Consider the following 19,085-nt stretch of genomic DNA (forward strand, 5'->3'; position numbering starts at 1 on the left):
GTGGTGTCTCTGATAGCGATGTGTTCTGAGATGACGCCTTGATGCTGATCATGTCAGCTTGAGATTGTCGAAGTCTCGACCAAGCCCTACGGCCGTCTTATTGCGGTGTAAACAGCGCCTGCGCACATTCACTGACGCCCTTCGGTTGCCGTCCAAGGACTTCCTGAAGCAAAGGATCGACGACCTGGCACTCTCCTTCCCGAATCCCATCAAACCATCCAACCCAGCTACTCACAAGCCACTCTTCCTTCTCCCCATCCTTGAGATGATACTCCTTCGCCTTTTCTTTCCCAACAAGCTTGACCTCCACCTCTCGCCCACTGTACTTCTCCACCAACCTCGCAACGTCCTTCAGCGTGGCAGTCTCCGAGCCAGTCAAATTCAGCGTTTGCCCGATCCACTTCTTTTCCCCCTTCGCTAACTGTGCCAGAATCTTGGCAGTGCCCTCACCCAGATCATCCCAGCTCACCCACGCAACAGGTCCATCATCCGGAATCACAAACTCGATCTTTTCCTTCTCGCCCTTCGGCAGCGGCTGAGGTTGAAATCCAGCGTACAGCCACCAGCTTTCAGCGTAAATACCTTCTCTCAGCACGACATACTCCATGCCACTTTGACTCAGGTAGTTGACAGTCTTGATATGAGCCTGTTGGACACCAGCTACACTCTGCATACCCGTCTCGCCACCAAACATCAAACTCGTATACGCAATCAGCTTGATGCATCCTGATTGCTTCGCTGCGTCGATTGCTGTCTTGTGATGCAACCATCTGTCATCGGACGGTGAGGGATATGAGACGAGGAAGAGAATGTCGGCTTTGGAATCGACAAAGGATTGGCGGAGCTGATCGGGATTCGTGAAGTCACCAGGTACGACTTGGATGTCGTTTTGCTTGGCGATTGTGGCCACTTTCTGAGGTGAGGATGTTGAGATCACGAGGTCGGTGGTGGGAACAAGGTTGAGATCAAGGAAAGATTGTAGGACTCGAGATCCCAGGTTGCCAGATGTGCCAGTAAGAAGGACTTTCATGGTTGCGGCGAGCAGAGTACCTGTGAATAGTGTTTGTCCAAATGTGTATCGACTTGAGACGTCTTTGTATGCGGTCTTATAATCTCGTGAGAGTCTTTATAATCTCGTGAAAGTCTTTATAATCTCATGAGAGTCTTTATAATCTCGTGAGAGGATATGGGTGCCAACGAGCTACAGTCAGGTAGTGAACCCCTAGAATTTATCAGCATGGAACTTCAGACGGCAATATGTCTCGTTTTGGGTCGTGCCGGAAACGTGCCTGAGGCATGAACAAAAATTGCTCGATGACGTGCCAGGTAGAGTATCGGCAGTTCGAGTCGCCCTGTGGCCTTGATGGTCCCTTCCTCGTGGTTTATGGAAGGAGCATGGACAATCTGGACAGAATTGCGCTGATATGATCTGCAAGGTTCTGTTGCGTGCACCACTGCATCATTGCATCAACCGGTGGGTGGATATTCAAACAGGCGAGTCGTAATGACATGCAAGAAGCAATTATTGAACAATATGCATTTCTCAGACCTTTCGCTATGCATAAGCTCATGCTCAGGGTATCAATCATATTCGTCGTGAAAGCTCCTTGTGACACGGGGCGCTAGCGTCTTCTGCTGGTCTATGTCTATTCGTACCTAGGTATTTGAACAGTTTCCAAACCAATTTCCTGATATTCTACATCATCGACATGAGAGAGTTTTGTGCATAAGCCTGGTGGGCGTCAGCGGGAGTCAGAGACTGAAAGAGAACCACTTACCATCGGCTTGATGTCCGGATGAGGCACAGCATCGAACTTGTGGAAGTCAAGCTTGAGCTCAGGGCCAATGTTGATATACGCGCCCTTATTCTCGGTGGTGTCGCAGTACTTGGGTGCGGAGAACACTGTCTGGTTGTTAGCTTTGCCCTGCGCACTAGCTGAGGCAACATACCTGTTATGCACTTCCCGTTGTGCTCAACTTCGTAACCCTCCATCCTCACCTCATGCGACCGGATGACAGCTTCGAGGCCGTTGTTGTCGCAGAACTTCTTGGTCACATCTGGACCGAATTGCAGACCGACACCTCGCTTGCTAGGACCTCTTCCTGGCGCAGTCTGTGGATCGGTCCATAGCATCTCCATCATCAAACCTGCCTGGCCTGGCTGCCGCTGTTGATGTCGATTCAGCTTGCGGATATCATCTAAACTCGTCTTGTCATCCGAGAAGAGACCACCGTGCAGAGTCAAATACTTCTTGCCAACCAATGTCGCCAATGGTAATGCCGAGAAAGACTCTGAGAAAAGCTTGAAAACCTTCTCGTTGTACTTGGCCTTGCACTCTCCTTCAAATCCATAGACCCTGTTCATGTCATCCGTTTCGTGGTTGCCCCTATTCAGGAAGAAGTACTTGGGCCGCAGCCACTTGAATGCGTACAGCAGCAATATTATTTCGGTAGACCACGATCCACGATCCACAAAGTCACCGTTGAAGAGGTATGCATGATCATCGCTCGGGTAGCCGTTCAACCTGAAGATCTCCAGAAGATCGAAGTATTGTCCGTGTACATCGCCGCATACTGTTAACTGTGTCTTTGGTGCGACTTCCATCTCAACCATAGTTGGCTCGTCATACACAATGTCCTTCACCGACTTGATTATCTGGTAGACGTATTTCTTGTGTAACTGCTTGCCATTCTTGAATCGCTCTATCATGTCATTAATGAACTCCTGCGTCATCTTGTCCCCGAGTTTCGCGCCATCATAGTCGTCCGGCACTTGTATCGAGTCGATATCGAGATCAACAAAGGCAGAGGGAGGATCGCCGACTTCGATGGCCTTGAGGAAGGCTATCCTCTTCACCATCTTCTCGCATTCTGCAAGCTTCAACTTGGCATCTTTGTTGTTCGGTTCCTTCTTGCAGACATACTTGAAGTCGCGAAGCGCAGCCCTCGAGTCGAGTATAGCTGTGTTGGCGATAGCTCTCCTCCAGTATGCCTTGACGTTGTTAGGGTCGAGTTCGAGGGCTTTCGAGGCGTCGGCAATGGCATAACCGTATGCTTCGAGCTTGATGTTCGCTTGTGCTCGATTGGAGTAGAACGCTGGGTCGGCGTCATACTTGTCTATGGCTTGCGAGTAGAAGTCAACAGCTGAAGGCCAGTCATGGTCTTTGAATGCTTTGTTGCCCTTATCCTTGAGGGCGATGGCCTCGGTTCGAGCGGCATCGGTGGTCATTGTGGTGGTCAACGGGAAAATGGGGGTTGCGGTAAAGTCGCTAATTTCGCGTTACTGTAGCATGGTCAAATGGTCGAGACGTGAATTGAGACCAAAGGTACATGATCTCGTGCTCAAGGCAGAATATCACCAAAAGTTTCTAGGCCGATCTTCGCCTGCGTCGATCTCATCCCGAATCCCTGCATGTGCTGCATGTCTGGCACATAGGCGTCGCCGTAGGTGTTTCTGCTGTATCTTCCGTGATATCGAACCAAACCACTTCACGCTTTGTCGCAAAGCACAGATCATCACCGTCACATTCCTTTGTTTGAGTCTCTTCATACGACTTGCGCGCCTACGCTCCTCTTCTATCTGTAAGCGCTCATCTGTGTACCTAACCAAGCACAAGTCTAACAAAATGGCAGCCAAAAAGTTCTTCTACCCAAGTGACCGGCCCACACCAGCCATGTCCCTCTCACGGACATCGCGGGCCTGCATGGTCTGCTCAATTGTTCAAACGCAAAAGGTGCGTGGTCCTGGCCACCGATCATCACGACACTAACATCCCCAGCAATTCTACACGAGCGGCTGCCCGAACTGCGAAGAGATCGTACAACTCCGAGGTAGCGAAGATGCCATCGCAGAATGCACATCCAAAGTGTTCGACTCGCTCATTACACTGGCAGACCCAAAGACATCATGGGTTGCAAAGTGGCTGCGGTTGAGCGAGTACGTGCCGGCCGTCTATGCTGTCAAGGTTAATGGTTCACTGCCTGGCGAGATCATCGACTCGTTGGAGAACAATGGTATCAAGTACGTGCCTAGGGATGGAACGGAGCCGGATGAAGAGATGGCATAAATGCGGAATTCGTAAGGAGGACGGGTTTGGTGGATCTTGGTTGTGGTTTGACGTTAGCGACGGTGCTTGGGAGTACTCCTCAGAGATTAAGAAATGATTTCGTCAATGTCGCTGAGCATCCGCTCCGAAATGGATTGCGTTCATCAAGGTGCGGCAGATCTCGAAATTGCGACTGCCGCTACGCTGAGACTCAGCTCTGCGCTCGCCCACCGAAGTGAACACCACCATCCCTCCAACAGCCTTTGTTTCCGCCAGGCAAACCCATTGTCCTCACCAATGGTCCCTCTACTTTTGCAGCATCATATTCTATGGATATTTCTCCTCATCAGGGCATAGCGCTTTCCCAGATCCAAGAAGCAATCCCTTCAATCCACGATTTTCAGCTTCATATCTTATACCTGAGTCGCCTACGATGAAACCTCAGCCCGAGGGACTGCCGAAAAGGAAGACAACTCTCTTGTCAATGCTAGATCGTGGCGCATATACAGAGCTCTCAGGCAAGCAGCGGAACACTCAGGCAGGCACAAGCAGATGCCACCTACGCGCCACGCTGCATGCGTTGATACGAGCTGTACGAGGGAGAGTCGTATGATCGTCACGACTGCTCATGCCATAAGGACACGTCAGTCAAGCAAAATCGCATGAATACGGCAGGCCTGATGATGTACTGCTGCGGAGTGCGACAGCTGGGCACCGTGGCCAGTGGATGGCCATCTTTCTCGACGGGACGTCGATTGCGAGCTCGACGCCGACGAGCGGCAAAATCATTCAGGTAGACGCCTTGAATGGTCGAATCAATTGCTCGCGTGGAGTACGAAAACCACCTACCACCTCCTCGGCCTGTTCCAGACGTGTCTATTGGTATATGATCTTTGCCAGGTCATGCTTTCGTAATGGATGGCAAAAGGTGGGACTGATGCAAGATCTTGAGACACACCATCGGCATGTTCTCCAAAATCGGAGAGACGAAGATAGCTGCTCCAGGCATATACCAGCAGCTTCGGGGAAGGAAGGGTGTGATTACGTTAGGCACGAAAAACAGTATCGTAACGATAATAATCGTAGCCAAACTGTTTTATCAGATACTTCTGCTCGCTCGATTCCATTACATGCCAGTGATAGTAGTCCAGATTCTACCGCAACGCCGACCCATGAAGAACACCCCGTCTCGATCACTCGGTCCTCAAGCCATATCAGCAGCCATCTTATCCAACCGATCAAGCAGTATATCAGCATGATGCTGCTGGAAGATCAACATCGGCCTCAATCTCACAGCAGACGCACCACTCCCACCAATATTGATACCCATCGTCTTGGCCCTCAACAAGAACTGATCCCTCTTCGGGTGGTCAAACGCAATGAACGTTCCCTGGCCCTTTCCTCTCAAGTTCTCGAATTGACCCGGGTACTTCTGTCCCAGCTGCTCCAGCCTGTTGTACAGGTACTCACCCGTCACAGCCGTGTTCTCGACCAGATTCAACCGCTCGATCTCGTTGATGATAGCTCTGAACAGGATCGCCCTGGCTGGGTCACCCATCCACGTGTTGAATTGTCTGTATGGCTTGTTGGGTCGTAGCTCCGGGTTACCGAAGTAGTACCCAGCTGTCTGCGCCTTCTTCGAGAAGGAGACCATATCCGGCGGTGAGCTCAGATTCCAGTGCTCGTGAGCCCAGAACTTTCCTGTCGCACCCACACCAGTCTGTACCTCGTCGACTATCAGCAGCACATTGTGCTTCTTCGTGATGTCCCGTAGGCCCTGGAAGAACGCCGGCGAGGCGTGGTTGTCTCCTCCCTCTGACTGGATTGGTTCGACGACCACCGCTGCAACGGGGTTGTGGTATGTGCTCATGACGTGCTCCGCCTCTTCTAGACATCTCTTCTCTTCGGCTGCGTTCTCGGCTTCGTGCTCGTGCAGGGGATACTTCAGCATGGGGAAGCTGCAGCTCGGCCAGTCGAAGGCGGGGATGTCGAGTTTGTGAATGGCCTTCGAGCGGGTGGTCGACAAGCTACCAAAAAGACGGCCGTGGAAGCCAGTCTTGAAGGACATGATGCTGAAGTTCGGGCTGCCGGGGCTGAGGTTGTTCATAGTAGAGCTTATCTCATCTTGCGTGAAGTCAACGTTTGGACCACCGCGCTGCTGCTGGGCCTTCCACATAAAAGCGGCTTTGTATGCTGTTTCATTCGCGTCCGAGCCAGCCATGGCGGTGAAGACTTGGTCGCAACCTTTCGGGGCGACTCGTAGGATACCGGTCTCAAGGATGTCGGACCAGTCAGACTGTGGGAAGTTGCCGAGCGCTGGTCTGTTGATTATGGCAGAGACCATCTCGTCTGATCTGGATACAGCATCTAGGTTTGGGTTGTTGTAACCGACGGGAATAGAGGCGATTTGAGCGTAGACATCGAGGAGGATGTTTCCGTCTAGATCAGCAATGTAGTTGCCAAATGACTGTTTGTAGTTGGCCAGCATGTTCAGGGATCTGGTGTCGAAGACCTTGTTGAGATGGGTGATGGCATCTTTGCTCTTTGGGCCAGGAATTGCTGTTGCCACTGATGGGCTGCTTGGTTCTTGTTCGAAGAACGGTGCTACGCTTGCTGGCTCATCGTGGTGTATTGCTGCTGCTACGGCGGCTTTCTGCGGCTTCGTTGCGGACGCGAGACATCTGCAAGTCACTCGTTGAGGAGCAGCAAGTCTAGTGAGCGGCCTCAGTCGAGCTACGTTTCTGAATGTAGATGCCATTGCGCGTAAAGTAGTAGCTGTGAGAGGAGATTGTACTGTGCAACCCCGAAGACGAAGAAGATGAGCCGCAAAGCTGGCACTATCTTGGTCAGTATATCAATTCCGCAATCGACTGTGCTCGTGTCTTTGCGGGGACGAATTTCGCGCTAAAGACAGTCTGCAGGGCGTGCGATAGCTGATCTCCGCCACAAGGCATGAATTGAGTTTCAGCGGCGAGGAAAGAGCATGGCTTGCACGGCTGCATTTGCTGTAAAGAGCAGGGCGATTGGCATTCTACCTCGTTCCACTTGTATGGCTTTGGGCCCTCCAGCATGTCCTCACGCAGTGATAAATTGTGGGAAGTCAACATCTAGAAGCTGGCAACCACAATCGTCTGTCGCATCTAGCCTCAGCACGCCAATTCCCCAGATGGTAACTGCAAGCCGATAAGCTTTTCTGCTGAAGCTAAGCTTAACCTAGCACTAGCCTGGTAGTGAAGACACGAAGATGCATTGAGAAAGTCTTTCCGGTCGAGGCACAAAATCACTTTTGAAGCAATATTTCCATCGTGGAGCAAGTTTGAGGTCGGACTACTTGTATAGCCATGTTGCTGCATGGGCGAGAACTGTGTTTTATAGTTTTACTTCGTTAAGACCACATAACAGCAGCTCTCTTTCCAGCCGCAACTTTGTATTTTCTATGGAATAAGGCGTTCACCATCCTCTGCTGTTCGGTTATTCTATCGATATTTACAACTTCTTCTCAGCTTGATCTGTGATCTGGTCCTGTGATAACTTCTCCTGGCCTGGTGCTGCTTCAGCTTGAGGTCCGTCCGATGCTCCAGTCACAAACTCGCTCTGCTGTGCGATATGCTCTGTATATCTTGTGCTGCCCTTGGCGTTGGGGTCATGAGTAACACCACCTGGTACTTGGTGTAGGCGCTTCGAGTCGACTTGGGAAGGTAATGCGTCGCCAGTGCCAGTCATGATCTCTTGGTTTGCTGTGTCTCTGTTGCTCTGTCACAATGTTAGGATTGAATATCTTTGCCGGACTCATGCTGCCTTACTCTAGGGATGTCTCCAGCGTTAGTGGCTGCTCCAGCAAGAGTCGTAGATCCGAGCTGGTTTGGATCGCTAGAATCTGCGCCTTCGCCTGGACGAGGTACAGACTTGATGTGTCTAGGCTCTGCAGCACTCTCTGGAACAGTAGTGCCCTTCGCGGCCATGTCGAGGATGTCACCTCCGCTGTTTCGTCCTTCTTGAGCCATGATGACTGTCTTTTGAGGTTGGTGTGGTTTGCAGGTGTTGGATAGCTACTCGTTCAGTTATGGATTCTTCGTTTGCAGTTTGTTCGAACGATTGAAAGACAAGACTGCATGGCACACGATCTTAAACCCCTTCGAAGCTGGAGGGGCATGCTGTTCGTCATAGTACTATGGTGTCAACATGATGTCATTTGCAGTTGCTCTTTCCTCCATCTGGTGGTACCTTGCATAGCATGAATCGTGACCTGGAATGTACTGAGATGGTGCCGATGAGCTACCAATGCTTCCAACCATAGCAAGACTTTTGCATCGTCCATTGCTCCTCTCTGAAAGATAATGAGTCGAAGTGTGATGAAGGAGCTTGCAGCATGGGTAAGACAAATTCATGTTGACACTCCTGTTCTGGTATAGCGTCAGGCACGCAGGGCGATCCAACCACAAGAGCCCGCTTCCGGCTTCGCGACTTCCTGTGCAAGTTCGTGTCTCCAATCGCGTCCTGCTTATGAGAGAATGCCTGAAGCATGAATAACTTTCTCAAGCTGGCAAAGTGGCAGCAGTCATGTCAAAACGTGAAAGATCGATGCTCTGGCCACACCGAGACTCAGAAGGCACAATGGATCTGCTCGATACTGACAATGACTACCGAGTAGTTTCTGAGGCACTGAAACATGCGAGCAGGACATGGCTACGGTTAGCAGGTGACTGACCAACAATTGTGTTGTGAACCGAGGAGAGAACCTCTGGGTATGGCATAGTGTTGGACTCAACGATGTGATGCAATGTCTCTGCCATCGCACCGTACTGGTGTAAGTCATCTCGTTGTTGTACTGAATCACGATCCGGAACAGGTTGAGACAGACACTTGGCTGATCAGTTCTGCTGCTTGACCGCTGCAACTTCTGGAACTACAAGAACGGCATGAAGCTGCAACTCCGACAGCGTGCAGCTACAAGCTCAACCAACCCCTTAGACATCTACAAAAGTTTGCAGGTCAAACTCTTGCCATGCCTCAACCTTCTAGACCAGTCACCGCGAGCTTTTCCGGACCCCAGCCACTCGGTGCGGTGGACGTTAGCGACCTCCTGAATGTCAATCTATCGCTCGGCCTGCCTGACACAGCTCGTAATAACGAAAGTGAATGCGCGATATGCCAACAGCAATGCCAAGATACCGACATCCTACTGCAACATCAGCCCTGTCTCCATTGTTTCCATGCATCAGACGACTGCTCGTTACGCTGGATCCGTGAGAACTTAACGTGCCCGATGTGTCGATCACCAATCCGACGGACAGACCGATCCGAGCTTGTAAGTGGCGAAAAAGAGTGGCAGGCTTACTGGAATAAACGAGCGACACAACAAGACCAGGACCGTCCAGGTTATGCTGAGCAGGAGCAGTTCCGGAGATCAATATTCGTTGCGCGGGCCCGTGAGCACATCGATCGAAGCACTGCCGAGAGGTTGTTAAAAGAGATGGTGCAAAACGTAGAGTGGCAATTTACCCAGAATCTTGACAGCATGTTCGAGACTCAAGCTCGATGCTATAAGAACTTGACCAATTTCGAGGTATTCTTTAGGGAGTACTTCCGCTCCGGCCGACCATTGGAACGCTATCATCAACAGTTAGAAGCTAGTCTTGGTCCCATCCGAACGTCGATAGAGATTGACTTCAAGAAAGGCATATCCAAGTTGAAGGACGAACATGTGCAACATCGCCTTTTGATCAACGAAGTATACGACAACGCCGTTGTTCATGCCGAGCAGAACTTCAGGGACAGTGTTGATGCTGCATGTCAAGTACTAGTACAAGCTCGATCCCGCCAAGCAGATGCACACCGCTGGGAAGCTGACCCACCCGTGCCGAAGCCGATCAGAAAGGACTATCGTGCGCTCTCGGGTGGCGTGAGGGGTGTCTCTGGCCATTGTCCTGAGGTGCAATCCGAATGGAGATCATGAGCTCGACCTCTTTGTCCGTGCTCGGACGTGCCCACTGTCGATCCCTTATATGTCAGCTGTCGCAAATACATCTCACCAATCAACACAATGTCCTCGTAGCACAACGGTGGTGCGTCCGGTTGCAGTTGGGGCAATGCCTGGAAGGTTGTAGGTTCGAATCCTGCCGAGAACTTTTTTGAGCTTGTTGGCCGTATCTCTTTGCTAGGAGAGCTGGTCCTTCGCATGCAAGGCGTTGTTTGGGATGCATGTAGACGCGAGTTTGCATGGACACATCGGGCCTTCGGTAAATATCCAGTGTTGCTGGAATGTGGAATCGCTCGAATTATGCTTGAGTACAGATTTACTCTCTGAAACACAGTCGATCATAAAAACCTTGCTGGTAGTCTGGAGGCTGTATTCCAGAGAGAAAGGAGGTTGACCAGAGACTTGATCGTCCTATGGTGGTCAGATTGAACTTGAAGCAATGGTAATATAGTCGGTGGAATTAACGACTTTCAGCCACCTACGGCTACTGCTGGATCATCATCTTCCACGCGAGCCTTTTCACCATTGACCCGCCCCTTGTTCAGTTTGGCTTCCTTCTTCTGTTGCTTTCCAGACTTTGGAAGTTTCACAGACGATTCCAAGCCATCATGTCGTACCTGTGCTATGGCTGCCTGCTCGTCCTCCTCAGTCCACTCCCTTGGCAGGATGGCAAACACAAGATACGACGTGTGCGTCTTCAACTCCGGCTCAGCCCTGTGTATCAATATACCTTCATCCCAATGCTTCTGAACAGCGCTTTCCGTGCTGCTGTTCTGCTGAGAGCCATTCTTCCCTTTATTCGACTTGCCTGTCGTGTCCCGCTGGTGTTCTTTTGCATTCGCCTCAACCTCACGCAGTCTATCAAGTGCCTCGTCCACAGTCGCAGCCACAGGGTTGACACCTCTCATACCCTCGTACTTCAGGCCTGTGTACGCCCGCTTTACCTCAATGCGCTTATGTTGGATCTCGACCATTTCGATCTCTAGCCAACCGTGGCGGCGCATTGTGGAGACTGTCTTCTGGACTTGTTCTATGCAGGGGCTGAACGTGCAAATGTAGGCGGTAGTGCTCGGGTCTAATGCTGAGGGCTTTTCCGGTGTGCCTTGCCGTGTCAGGTGTGGTAGTGCTTCCCATGGGGCTGGTAAATCGAGGAAAATGCAATTCGCATTTGGGGACCGGTAGGAGCCGTCTGCTTCTTTCAGCCAGAATCCATCTCTGTAGACATCTCGATGTGTTGCCGTGACAATCGAGTCAAGGCCGTGCTCCCTCATTTCAGTCTCGACCTTCTCGTATCTCTCCTTATGGAACTCGAATGTGAGTACTTTGCCCGTGCTCTGTTTCTGGCCTTGTGTCGGTTCACGACCCTCCTCCGGCCTTTCGCCTTGAAATACTGCTCGAGCCGCTGCATGTGTGAAGCTCCCACTGCCACTTCCTGCTTCGATTAACGTCGATCCCGGTTGCGCTCGTATCTTCTGCAAGACATAGCTGTAGTCTGGCGTATACACCACCTGTGTTCGGTGAGGCAAGCTTGTCGTCCAACTCTCCGGTGTCGGCGGCAAAACGTGAATGAAGCCAGAAGTAGCAGTCGTAGCTTGCTTCAGTGCAGCAGACTCAGCGCTATCGTTCGGCGAATCAGTGCTGATGGCATTCGCCTTACGCTTCCGGCTCTGATTGAAGCTCTCTCTACCTCGAGTGCCCGTGTCGACTTTGCTTGCGAGCACTTGGCAGCCCCATGGAATGTCTATCAACGTCGAGTGTGGAAAAGAGCCAAATCTGGTATTTGTGACAACTCCTTCCGCATAACCCTGGTCTTCGGCTTTCGAGGCTATTGTAGATAGCTTGACGGGCAGTAATTGGTCGCGGCTGAGATGGAGGGACGCAGTCTGACCTTCGGTCGTGGTCGGACCTGGGCTGAAGAATGAAGAGTGCATCTTGGCGTGTCTCGGTTTTCGATTTCCTGCTAGCTAGGGATTCGCAACAACACTAGACATTACAACAATCGATAGTTGCGCATTCCTGGCTTACTCGGGCCCCGAGTGAAGCGTGCGAATCTATGATCGAGTGCTTGTTTGCTTTTCGTACACTTCGAGTGTCTGGAACAAATCAAGCCCGGTTTTGCGCTATATGGATGTGCTCTGCGCCGGAACGAGCGACTGTATTGTACGGCGAAGTATAAATGGGTCAGGCGCTGCGAAACGAATCATCGACCGTTGTGACTCGAAGTCACTCCTACTCACAACTTCCCGCAATCTTGAGGCATTCTGAATCAACACCATTTGGGGACTTCCATGCCAGCCCGACGATGCGGTTCCGAATACTATTTCACTATGTTACTGGCTTGAGCCTGTGAACAGCGGGACGCTTGCTGTATCGCTCTCGATCTCCTGTGCAGCTGCTGACTCCCACAAAGACAATGCTCGTATTTTCGAGCAAAAGCGGCCCTTGTGACAAGCTTGATGTTGCTGTCAACATGTCCGTTGGTAACCGCTATGCTGACCGAAGTGCAAGCGCCGTTCATAGAGTGTGATACTGACCACTAACTGCTGTAATCAAGCCTGATGTCTTGCACTTCTACTATACACTGTCACAACTACTAATGTACCAGAAAGCCGAGAACTATATCAGCAGTCCCATCTTCCTCCAGTTCGAGCTTTCCTCGCATATCTCAAACTGATCATAGCAGCCGACATACGCACCAAGGAAACTTAGTGCTTTCGACCACCACCTTTGTATTCCCAGAATCATCCTCACACTTCATCCCTGGCAACATGGAGAACATGGCAGATGATCAGCTTAATACGATCGTGAACGGAGAGGGTACAGGGTCGACCAACCTGGACACGATGATGATCGACGAGCGCGAGGAGCAAGGTATTTCAGCTGAAGATTTCAATGCTCACCATCTAACAATGCCTAAAGCCAATTCGAAGAACTCCCAAGACGCTATCCGAGCAAAGGCCGCGTCCGATGCAATTGCAGAGCTACTAGCAGCAAATCTTCCAGATGTTGAACCTCCCGCAACTTTGGAGCCCGCTGCACACGCTGCTCTCACCACCCGACCGAAGACCAAACCCACAGCGCCATCCAAGCCCAGCAACGCCCAGTCCAAGGTAGTCATGAAGACAGCCCCAGTACGCAAGCAGACGCACAAACCCACGCCATCTCCAAACCTCAACATCTACCGCGACCTCTCCACGAGCTACAACGGCCTAGCCCGCGCCACAGAAGCGAACGATGCTCTTCGAGTTCTGGTCGTGCGCCAGACCAAACAAATCGCGTACATGCGAAAGAAGCTTGGAACAGACAAAGACAAGGAGATTGAGAAACTTCGATTCGAGGTTGCCAGTCTGACCAATGAGGTCTGGAGGTTGACGAAGCAGAAGGAGGGCGGTAGCGGCGAAAACAAAGAGAATGGCGACGATGTCATGATTGACTGAGAAGGTGTGCGAAGTTTGACTTCAAAGGTTATGGTGTTTTGGTTGAAGCATGAAGCTTGTGTCTCCTTCCAGTGGATGCCTGCTCTGAATGACGGGATATGGCCAGAACCACCACAAAGAGAACGAAAATTCATATTCTGCATCAGCAAATTTGTGTTCAAGCTCAACAGCAAAGCCCGCCATAGCTCAGTGGCAGAGCGTCAGCCTGTAAAGGACAAAGAGGAATGGTTGGGATCCTTTGTCCACAGAACAGTTGAAGGTCGTGTGTTCGATGCACACTGGTGGGAATCATTTTTGCCTTTTAGGAAAAACCCACCAGGAAGAACTTGTAGCCTGAATACTACGTGGATATATGTTGCTGTTATCCCCCTGGTACCTGTCTTTTGTTACTCCCGCTTACCAACCACATCACAATCATTTACCGTCAAGCAGGACTTGTGGTACCAACTACAATCGTTACCAATAACAACCATAAAACATCGAACAGGAGCCGACACCTCCAACCATATCCAGCTACCGTCAAGCAGGCCTTGACTACGACCGTCTCACATTCGCTACACCACCAAGACCACTGACACCTCCAATCACATCCCTCGCATTCCAATACACAGCATGGCCCGCGGCGAATGGCAGGCACATATGAAGGCTTCTTCGCCCGTAAAAACGGCAAAGGCATCGATCAACAAGAGAAACGCATGCGCCAATTCCCTGAAGCCGTAGAAGCTCTGAACCGGCGCCAAAAATCCCACCCCGTTCCTAAACCACTAAAATCCCCAACCACCCTTGCGATGGAGAAGCTCTGCGCGGGACTCGATGCCGAGTCAAGAGAGAGGATAATGAAGGCTGAGGCGGAGCATAAGGCGAAGAAGGAGGATGATCTGTGGAGGAGGAGGGCCGATGAGGATCCGTTGGGACCAAGCTGGGCGAGATGGCAGAGAAAACAGGAGCAGGAGGCTGAGCGGAAGAAGCAGATGGAGAAAGAAGAGGCTGAGCAGAGGAAGATGAAGAAGGCTGAGGAGAAGTAGTAGCAAGGGGAATTCATCAAGGACTTGCAATCGCATGTCTAAAAACTTCGCTACTTACAGTCAATTTTCTATCTGAAAACAACGCAAAACCAGACCAAGAAGGATGCGACCAGTGAATATCAAATACACGCCCTTCATCTGTTCTGCGGACAAAAAAGCCCCACTTCTTCCTGTCTGAGATTAGTTGACTCCCTATTACCGAGCTGACAGCCTTGCTGTAGGGGCTTGAGCACAAATTTGCTAGACGCAGAATATGAGGGTTAGTACTGCCTGCTTTAAAACAACAAGATAGCTATGCCATACCAAACCCTCCAAGGACGTCGCCGAAACTGTTGATATCTGTGGCAGGAGCAGTAGCAGGTATTCTGACTGAGCCATGCTTGCACCCTCGTGTTGAAAAGTGACTCGTTCTCGCCCGGCGGCTGGGCCCACTACTTCTCCTTGCCGTCCAAATACTTGTCCGTCTCGCCGCAGCAGCCGTTAGCAAGTTTGTTTTCCGCTGGTACCTCCGACGGCAGCGACGACCTTCCTATCATCTTTCTTGCGGTGTTTCAAGAATGATTTTGTCTTGTGAAAGCGGCAAGCGCACAAAGCCATGTCTTCGACCGAGCCATCCTCGGAGGCATGTTGCGCTTGACTCTTGGGTATGTGGTTGCACTATGTCTCGTTAGTCAGATGAGTTTGTGGTGTATGAAGCAAAAGAAAAGGAATAGAACAGGAAGTCCCAGGGTATAGGCATTCGAACAGCTGACAGGCATTCATCTTCCATGTTTTCCAAAACATCCTCACATGGTTATTGACCTGGATTGAGCTCAAGGTTCCGTGCTCAGTTTAGAACATCCTTCCAGCAGAAGAAGCTCACCTTCGAACAGTGCCGCCTGCCTGCCTTGCTCTCAATATCTCGAGTTCGTGTTGACCGAAACAGTAGAACGAGCTCAGGGACAAAATTGCTTGAGCTGGATCCGCTCGAGTAACATGGCGTAGCTCATCCACCTTATGCATGACTCGTGCTACCTGCCTAAAATACAATAGTTGTCGCTTGCAAAGATCTCTTCCTTGAACGTTATCACCGACTCGCGATTGAGCTTCCTGCCACCCTCTCCCAGGCACTCTCCAACTTCGACTCAACCATCTCCTCCACAGGCACATCCCCCACGTCACTCACACCAATCCCGTGACTAGACTTGACTTCACCCTCAGTCCTGGCCTCTTGCTGCTGTTCAATTCCAGCTTCCAGGTTACTCGTGTATATCACCGCCGCGAAACTATCTAGTTCTCTGACTTCCGCATCGACTTTGCTCAGATACTCGTTTGGCGGGTTGCTGCCATTCCCGATGGCGTGGGCCTGCCTTGTCAGAATAGCGAGGATCGACGCGAGTTTGACACGTGGTTCGCTGGGGATGACAGTAACCGCGGAGTCGAGTTCTTGGATGCGAGGGTGTGCGCCAGGATACTGTGATGATGTATCCGACTGTGGTGGTGACTGAGTATTCGGTTGTGGGTACAGCTGTGCTATTACTCTGTTGTCGATAAGGTGGGTAAACATGCTGTTCAGGGTGAGCAGGTGTAACCTTGAGAAGGAGGGCGAGTCGACGAGATCTGCAGCTTCATCGAGGAGTCTCCGCAGTGGACCGCTCGACGTATCGACGTAGGATGTACGCTTTGGTTCTGAGGCTGGTGGAGATGGCTTATCGCTACCACTGCCTGAGGATGTACTTGGTGGTGTTATGACGCCACTCTCCACGAGTAACGACTCTTCCTCTTCTCGTGGCGGTAGGACGAATTGTAGCCATCTTGTGCTGTATCTTTCTTGCTCTGTCTGTCCTTCTACCTTCTTCCTCACTTCGAGGACAAGGTCGCTCAATCTCTGCTGGGTGATGCCTTCATTTGGTGAGATATTTCCGAAGACTTCTTCGACTGCCGTCCGCACTTTGTTCATGATCTGTGCGTAGCCGCGGTGGAGAAGATACCAGGAGAAGGTGAGGAATCGGCGATTCGTCTCGAAATCGTTGCCGAAATTTGCGGCGGAGTCGTCTTCGTGGTTCTCGAGGGAAATAGTGCTTGATCGTCCTGGCAGAGGAGGGTGTGATAAGGATACCACTGAAGAAAGGTAGTTCAGCCGGCCAAGGAGGTTCAATTGTATCCTTGTGAGGAGTATGAGAAGGGATATCGAATATATCATGGTGAATGCTCGGGTAATGCTCGTGATCTTCAGTTCGTTCCACAGCTGTGCCTTCGTTCTTCTCGGTCTGGGAATGTGACTCTGGTCCATCTGACTGGTATGCATGAAGCTACCAGTCTGGAAGCTCGACAGACTTGCCGAATCTCCGTCTCTTAGACTTGATGCTTCTGATGGTGCTGTTCCGTCGGTGGCGCGCTGTAATCGTTCTTGTTTCTTCTGCTGTAATTCCTGGGTGAGCTGCTCGGCCGGCAGTGCATCGACGATGTTCTCTGTCAGTGTAGGTAGCAGAGCCAGCACTGTTATGGAGCAGTCGATCTGGTTCTGCTCGAATCTCCTTCTGATACTGGTTGGGCATTAGCATGGTCCAGCCACAGATGGGACAACCTGTCGTACTTCTCCTTCGCGATCTTGTCCAGCTGCGAACGCTCCCTCGCGTCGTTGAACTTGCTGAGAACATATTGTCCTACCATATACGTGCCGCCGACAACGGCAGCTCCAACCGCGATCCCTGTTCGTTTCCTCCACAGCCACTTCCGGGTGGCTGATAACATAGTGATGAGGTCCTATCACGGTTGCGGCAGCTGCGTCATGGCGAGGAAGGTGCGATGAGGTATCAAGTAGGCGCAATGGTCGGCGATGAGGTGCTTGAAGCGGGTGTTAAGCTTTTGCTCCCCGAGTATGCTGGTCAACAAGTTGTATTGAGATGAACCAGAACGGCAAGGCCTCAGATGCCGAGGCAGGATTGCCATCAACGTGTCGCGAAACATGACCGACTATATGCCCGCTTGGGGGCATGACTGGTCTCGTGACGTCAATTTGAAAGCCTGAGGCGCCGACCGTTGAGGAAAAGGTATGCGCTTCGTTGAGTCAAGCTGCGCATTGCAAAGGATCTGGGATGTAGCAGTGATACCTGAACCGTGACTCCCACTTAGGAGCGACGACGCTCCTGGCCTTGTCGCCATGCTATGAACGTTTTTTCTTCATGTCGGCGCCCATTGTTGGCAAGCCGATAATCCCTTCCTCAAGTACTGCCCGTGCCCCACTAAGCACGAGTTGCCAACGCGACTTTACGATCATCTTTGTACAGCATGGCCAATACACATAAGGAGTATGTGCTTGAAGTCTTCTCGGATCAGAATTTCGTGAGGGACATTGTGAAAGGTATGAGCCGTCTATCCATGCACGACAGTGGTGTGACCTGGTGGCTAGCGAATGGAAGCAGCAACAGCGGCTGCATGATACTAACAACAACTTCGCAGGAGTCCTACACACAATCTTTTTCCACCGATACTTTCCCTCCATCCGGCCGTCCTTGTACACTCCCTCCTCGGCCGTTTCATACAGCAGCGGTCGCAGCCAAGAGTCGTTACCCATCCCACTTCCTGCCATTCACGAACCGGTAGAGATCTCAGCCGCCATAGATGCTCATGCAGCGGCTCTCGTCAGCCAGCTGACATCGTCTTCGAATGCCGGCGCCAATGGTTCCCGAGGCGAGATCGTGGTTCAGTTGTTTGACCGAAAGAGGAGAAAGGCGGGTATAACCGGTGGCTGGCTCGGTCGACTGGGAGGTGGTCATCAGACGGAGGAAGAGGTATGCTGGGAAGAATGGGTCGTTCAGGTCGTCGTTGCGAGACCGAGAAGTGAAGCAGGTAAGAAGGTTCCGTGATGGTGCGGCTTCCGTGCTGACTTCCGGCAGATCGAATAAAGGTTCGACGGGCAATGGAGACGTCTCTACAGAAGGCTGCCATGAAGATCGTGGCTATAGTCAACAGAGATAAGGATCACATCCCGCCCATTTTGACGAGCGAGCAGAATCCATTCCCGTACAAGATTCTCGTCAATCCGCGACAGCAGCAGAGCCTAGATCGAGGGTTCGGCGGCTGGACCTGATGACAGATGTCGCGGACGAAATGGAAGTCTTATGATACCCGGAGGACATACACATGGTCGTTTCAAATGTTTGAGTCTAACAGTTGAGGTGTATGACAGGAATAGCATGAACGAGCAAGCATAGACGAGCAAGTACACGTTAGCATCGCGGGTCTGTGAGGAGGACCCCCATTTGAGGTGGTGCAACATGTAAAACACGCAAGCAATCAAGAAACAGTGCATTTGAGTGCACAACAGTTCCAACTTAAGCTATACGAGGCAATCTGACCTGACTGATAGTGGGAAAAGCTGTGCCAGCCCTCAACCCACCCTTGTGCTCCTATACTCGCGGCCCTTGCCAGCCAACCCTCTGCATCTAAACCACCACATAAACTCATAACAATAGATCATCTTGCTCATATGTGCGCTTGCGCAATCGCATGTCTCATAAAGTCATCTCTTCACTGGACTGAAGCATTTCGCTTACCAGTTACCGCTGTGCCGCTGTTGTCCTCCATTGTAGCGTAGTTTCGCCATCCTGGTTCG

General features: G+C 51.3%; 11 protein-coding genes and 2 non-coding genes across 13 annotated transcripts; 7 read left to right on the forward strand and 6 right to left on the reverse strand.

The window, feature by feature from the left end:
- Positions 1 to 97: 97 nt before the first annotated feature.
- PMZ80_001849 (uncharacterized protein) lies at positions 98 to 1,030 on the reverse strand (the record flags this gene model as incomplete). Its single annotated transcript, XM_064870288.1, has 1 exon — positions 98 to 1,030. The coding sequence occupies one exon, from the start codon at positions 1,028 to 1,030 to the stop codon at positions 98 to 100; it is 933 nt and encodes a 310-aa protein (XP_064732741.1).
- Positions 1,031 to 1,696: 666 nt separating this feature from the next.
- PPT1 (Palmitoyl-protein thioesterase 1) lies at positions 1,697 to 3,229 on the reverse strand (the record flags this gene model as incomplete). The annotated part of the gene is made up of 3 exons (XM_064870289.1): positions 1,697 to 1,732; positions 1,779 to 1,903; positions 1,951 to 3,229. The coding sequence occupies 3 exons, from the start codon at positions 3,227 to 3,229 to the stop codon at positions 1,697 to 1,699; spliced, it is 1,440 nt and encodes a 479-aa protein (XP_064732742.1).
- Positions 3,230 to 3,626: 397 nt separating this feature from the next.
- On the forward strand, positions 3,627 to 4,067 carry SPT4 (transcription elongation factor spt4; the record flags this gene model as incomplete). The annotated part of the gene is made up of 2 exons (XM_064870290.1): positions 3,627 to 3,734; positions 3,780 to 4,067. 2 exons carry the CDS (start codon positions 3,627 to 3,629, stop codon positions 4,065 to 4,067), a joined length of 396 nt encoding a protein of 131 aa, XP_064732743.1.
- A 1,183-nt stretch (positions 4,068 to 5,250) lies between these two features.
- On the reverse strand, positions 5,251 to 6,804 carry UGA1 (4-aminobutyrate transaminase; the record flags this gene model as incomplete). Its single annotated transcript, XM_064870291.1, has 1 exon — positions 5,251 to 6,804. One exon carries the CDS (start codon positions 6,802 to 6,804, stop codon positions 5,251 to 5,253), a length of 1,554 nt encoding a protein of 517 aa, XP_064732744.1.
- A 728-nt stretch (positions 6,805 to 7,532) lies between these two features.
- On the reverse strand, positions 7,533 to 8,050 carry PMZ80_001853 (uncharacterized protein; the record flags this gene model as incomplete). The annotated part of the gene is made up of 2 exons (XM_064870292.1): positions 7,533 to 7,799; positions 7,850 to 8,050. 2 exons carry the CDS (start codon positions 8,048 to 8,050, stop codon positions 7,533 to 7,535), a joined length of 468 nt encoding a protein of 155 aa, XP_064732745.1.
- A 1,262-nt stretch (positions 8,051 to 9,312) lies between these two features.
- On the forward strand, positions 9,313 to 10,002 carry PMZ80_001854 (uncharacterized protein; the record flags this gene model as incomplete). The annotated part of the gene is made up of 1 exon (XM_064870293.1): positions 9,313 to 10,002. One exon carries the CDS (start codon positions 9,313 to 9,315, stop codon positions 10,000 to 10,002), a length of 690 nt encoding a protein of 229 aa, XP_064732746.1.
- An 89-nt stretch (positions 10,003 to 10,091) lies between these two features.
- PMZ80_001855 lies at positions 10,092 to 10,174 on the forward strand. Its single transcript has one exon. It is a non-coding gene; the product is annotated as a tRNA-Cys (tRNA).
- A 322-nt stretch (positions 10,175 to 10,496) lies between these two features.
- Positions 10,497 to 11,957, reverse strand: TRM61 (tRNA (adenine-N(1)-)-methyltransferase catalytic subunit trm61; the record flags this gene model as incomplete). The annotated part of the gene is made up of 1 exon (XM_064870294.1): positions 10,497 to 11,957. One exon carries the CDS (start codon positions 11,955 to 11,957, stop codon positions 10,497 to 10,499), a length of 1,461 nt encoding a protein of 486 aa, XP_064732747.1.
- An 837-nt stretch (positions 11,958 to 12,794) lies between these two features.
- Positions 12,795 to 13,463, forward strand: PMZ80_001857 (uncharacterized protein; the record flags this gene model as incomplete). Its single annotated transcript, XM_064870295.1, has 1 exon — positions 12,795 to 13,463. The coding sequence occupies one exon, from the start codon at positions 12,795 to 12,797 to the stop codon at positions 13,461 to 13,463; it is 669 nt and encodes a 222-aa protein (XP_064732748.1).
- Positions 13,464 to 13,638: 175 nt separating this feature from the next.
- PMZ80_001858 lies at positions 13,639 to 13,750 on the forward strand. Its single transcript has one exon. It is a non-coding gene; the product is annotated as a tRNA-Tyr (tRNA).
- A 339-nt stretch (positions 13,751 to 14,089) lies between these two features.
- Positions 14,090 to 14,488, forward strand: PMZ80_001859 (uncharacterized protein; the record flags this gene model as incomplete). The annotated part of the gene is made up of 1 exon (XM_064870296.1): positions 14,090 to 14,488. One exon carries the CDS (start codon positions 14,090 to 14,092, stop codon positions 14,486 to 14,488), a length of 399 nt encoding a protein of 132 aa, XP_064732749.1.
- Positions 14,489 to 15,554: 1,066 nt separating this feature from the next.
- PEX3 (peroxin) lies at positions 15,555 to 17,221 on the reverse strand (the record flags this gene model as incomplete). Its single annotated transcript, XM_064870297.1, has 2 exons — positions 15,555 to 17,013; positions 17,064 to 17,221. The coding sequence occupies 2 exons, from the start codon at positions 17,219 to 17,221 to the stop codon at positions 15,555 to 15,557; spliced, it is 1,617 nt and encodes a 538-aa protein (XP_064732750.1).
- A 537-nt stretch (positions 17,222 to 17,758) lies between these two features.
- Positions 17,759 to 18,560, forward strand: PMZ80_001861 (uncharacterized protein; the record flags this gene model as incomplete). The annotated part of the gene is made up of 3 exons (XM_064870298.1): positions 17,759 to 17,831; positions 17,930 to 18,319; positions 18,367 to 18,560. The coding sequence occupies 3 exons, from the start codon at positions 17,759 to 17,761 to the stop codon at positions 18,558 to 18,560; spliced, it is 657 nt and encodes a 218-aa protein (XP_064732751.1).
- Between the last annotated feature and the right edge of the window lie 525 nt (positions 18,561 to 19,085).

This window comes from Knufia obscura, assembly GCF_036327395.1.
Source record: "Knufia obscura strain CCFEE 5817 isolate CBS 148926 chromosome Unknown scaffold_2, whole genome shotgun sequence".
Taxonomy (NCBI): Eukaryota; Fungi; Ascomycota; class Eurotiomycetes; order Chaetothyriales; family Trichomeriaceae; genus Knufia; species Knufia obscura.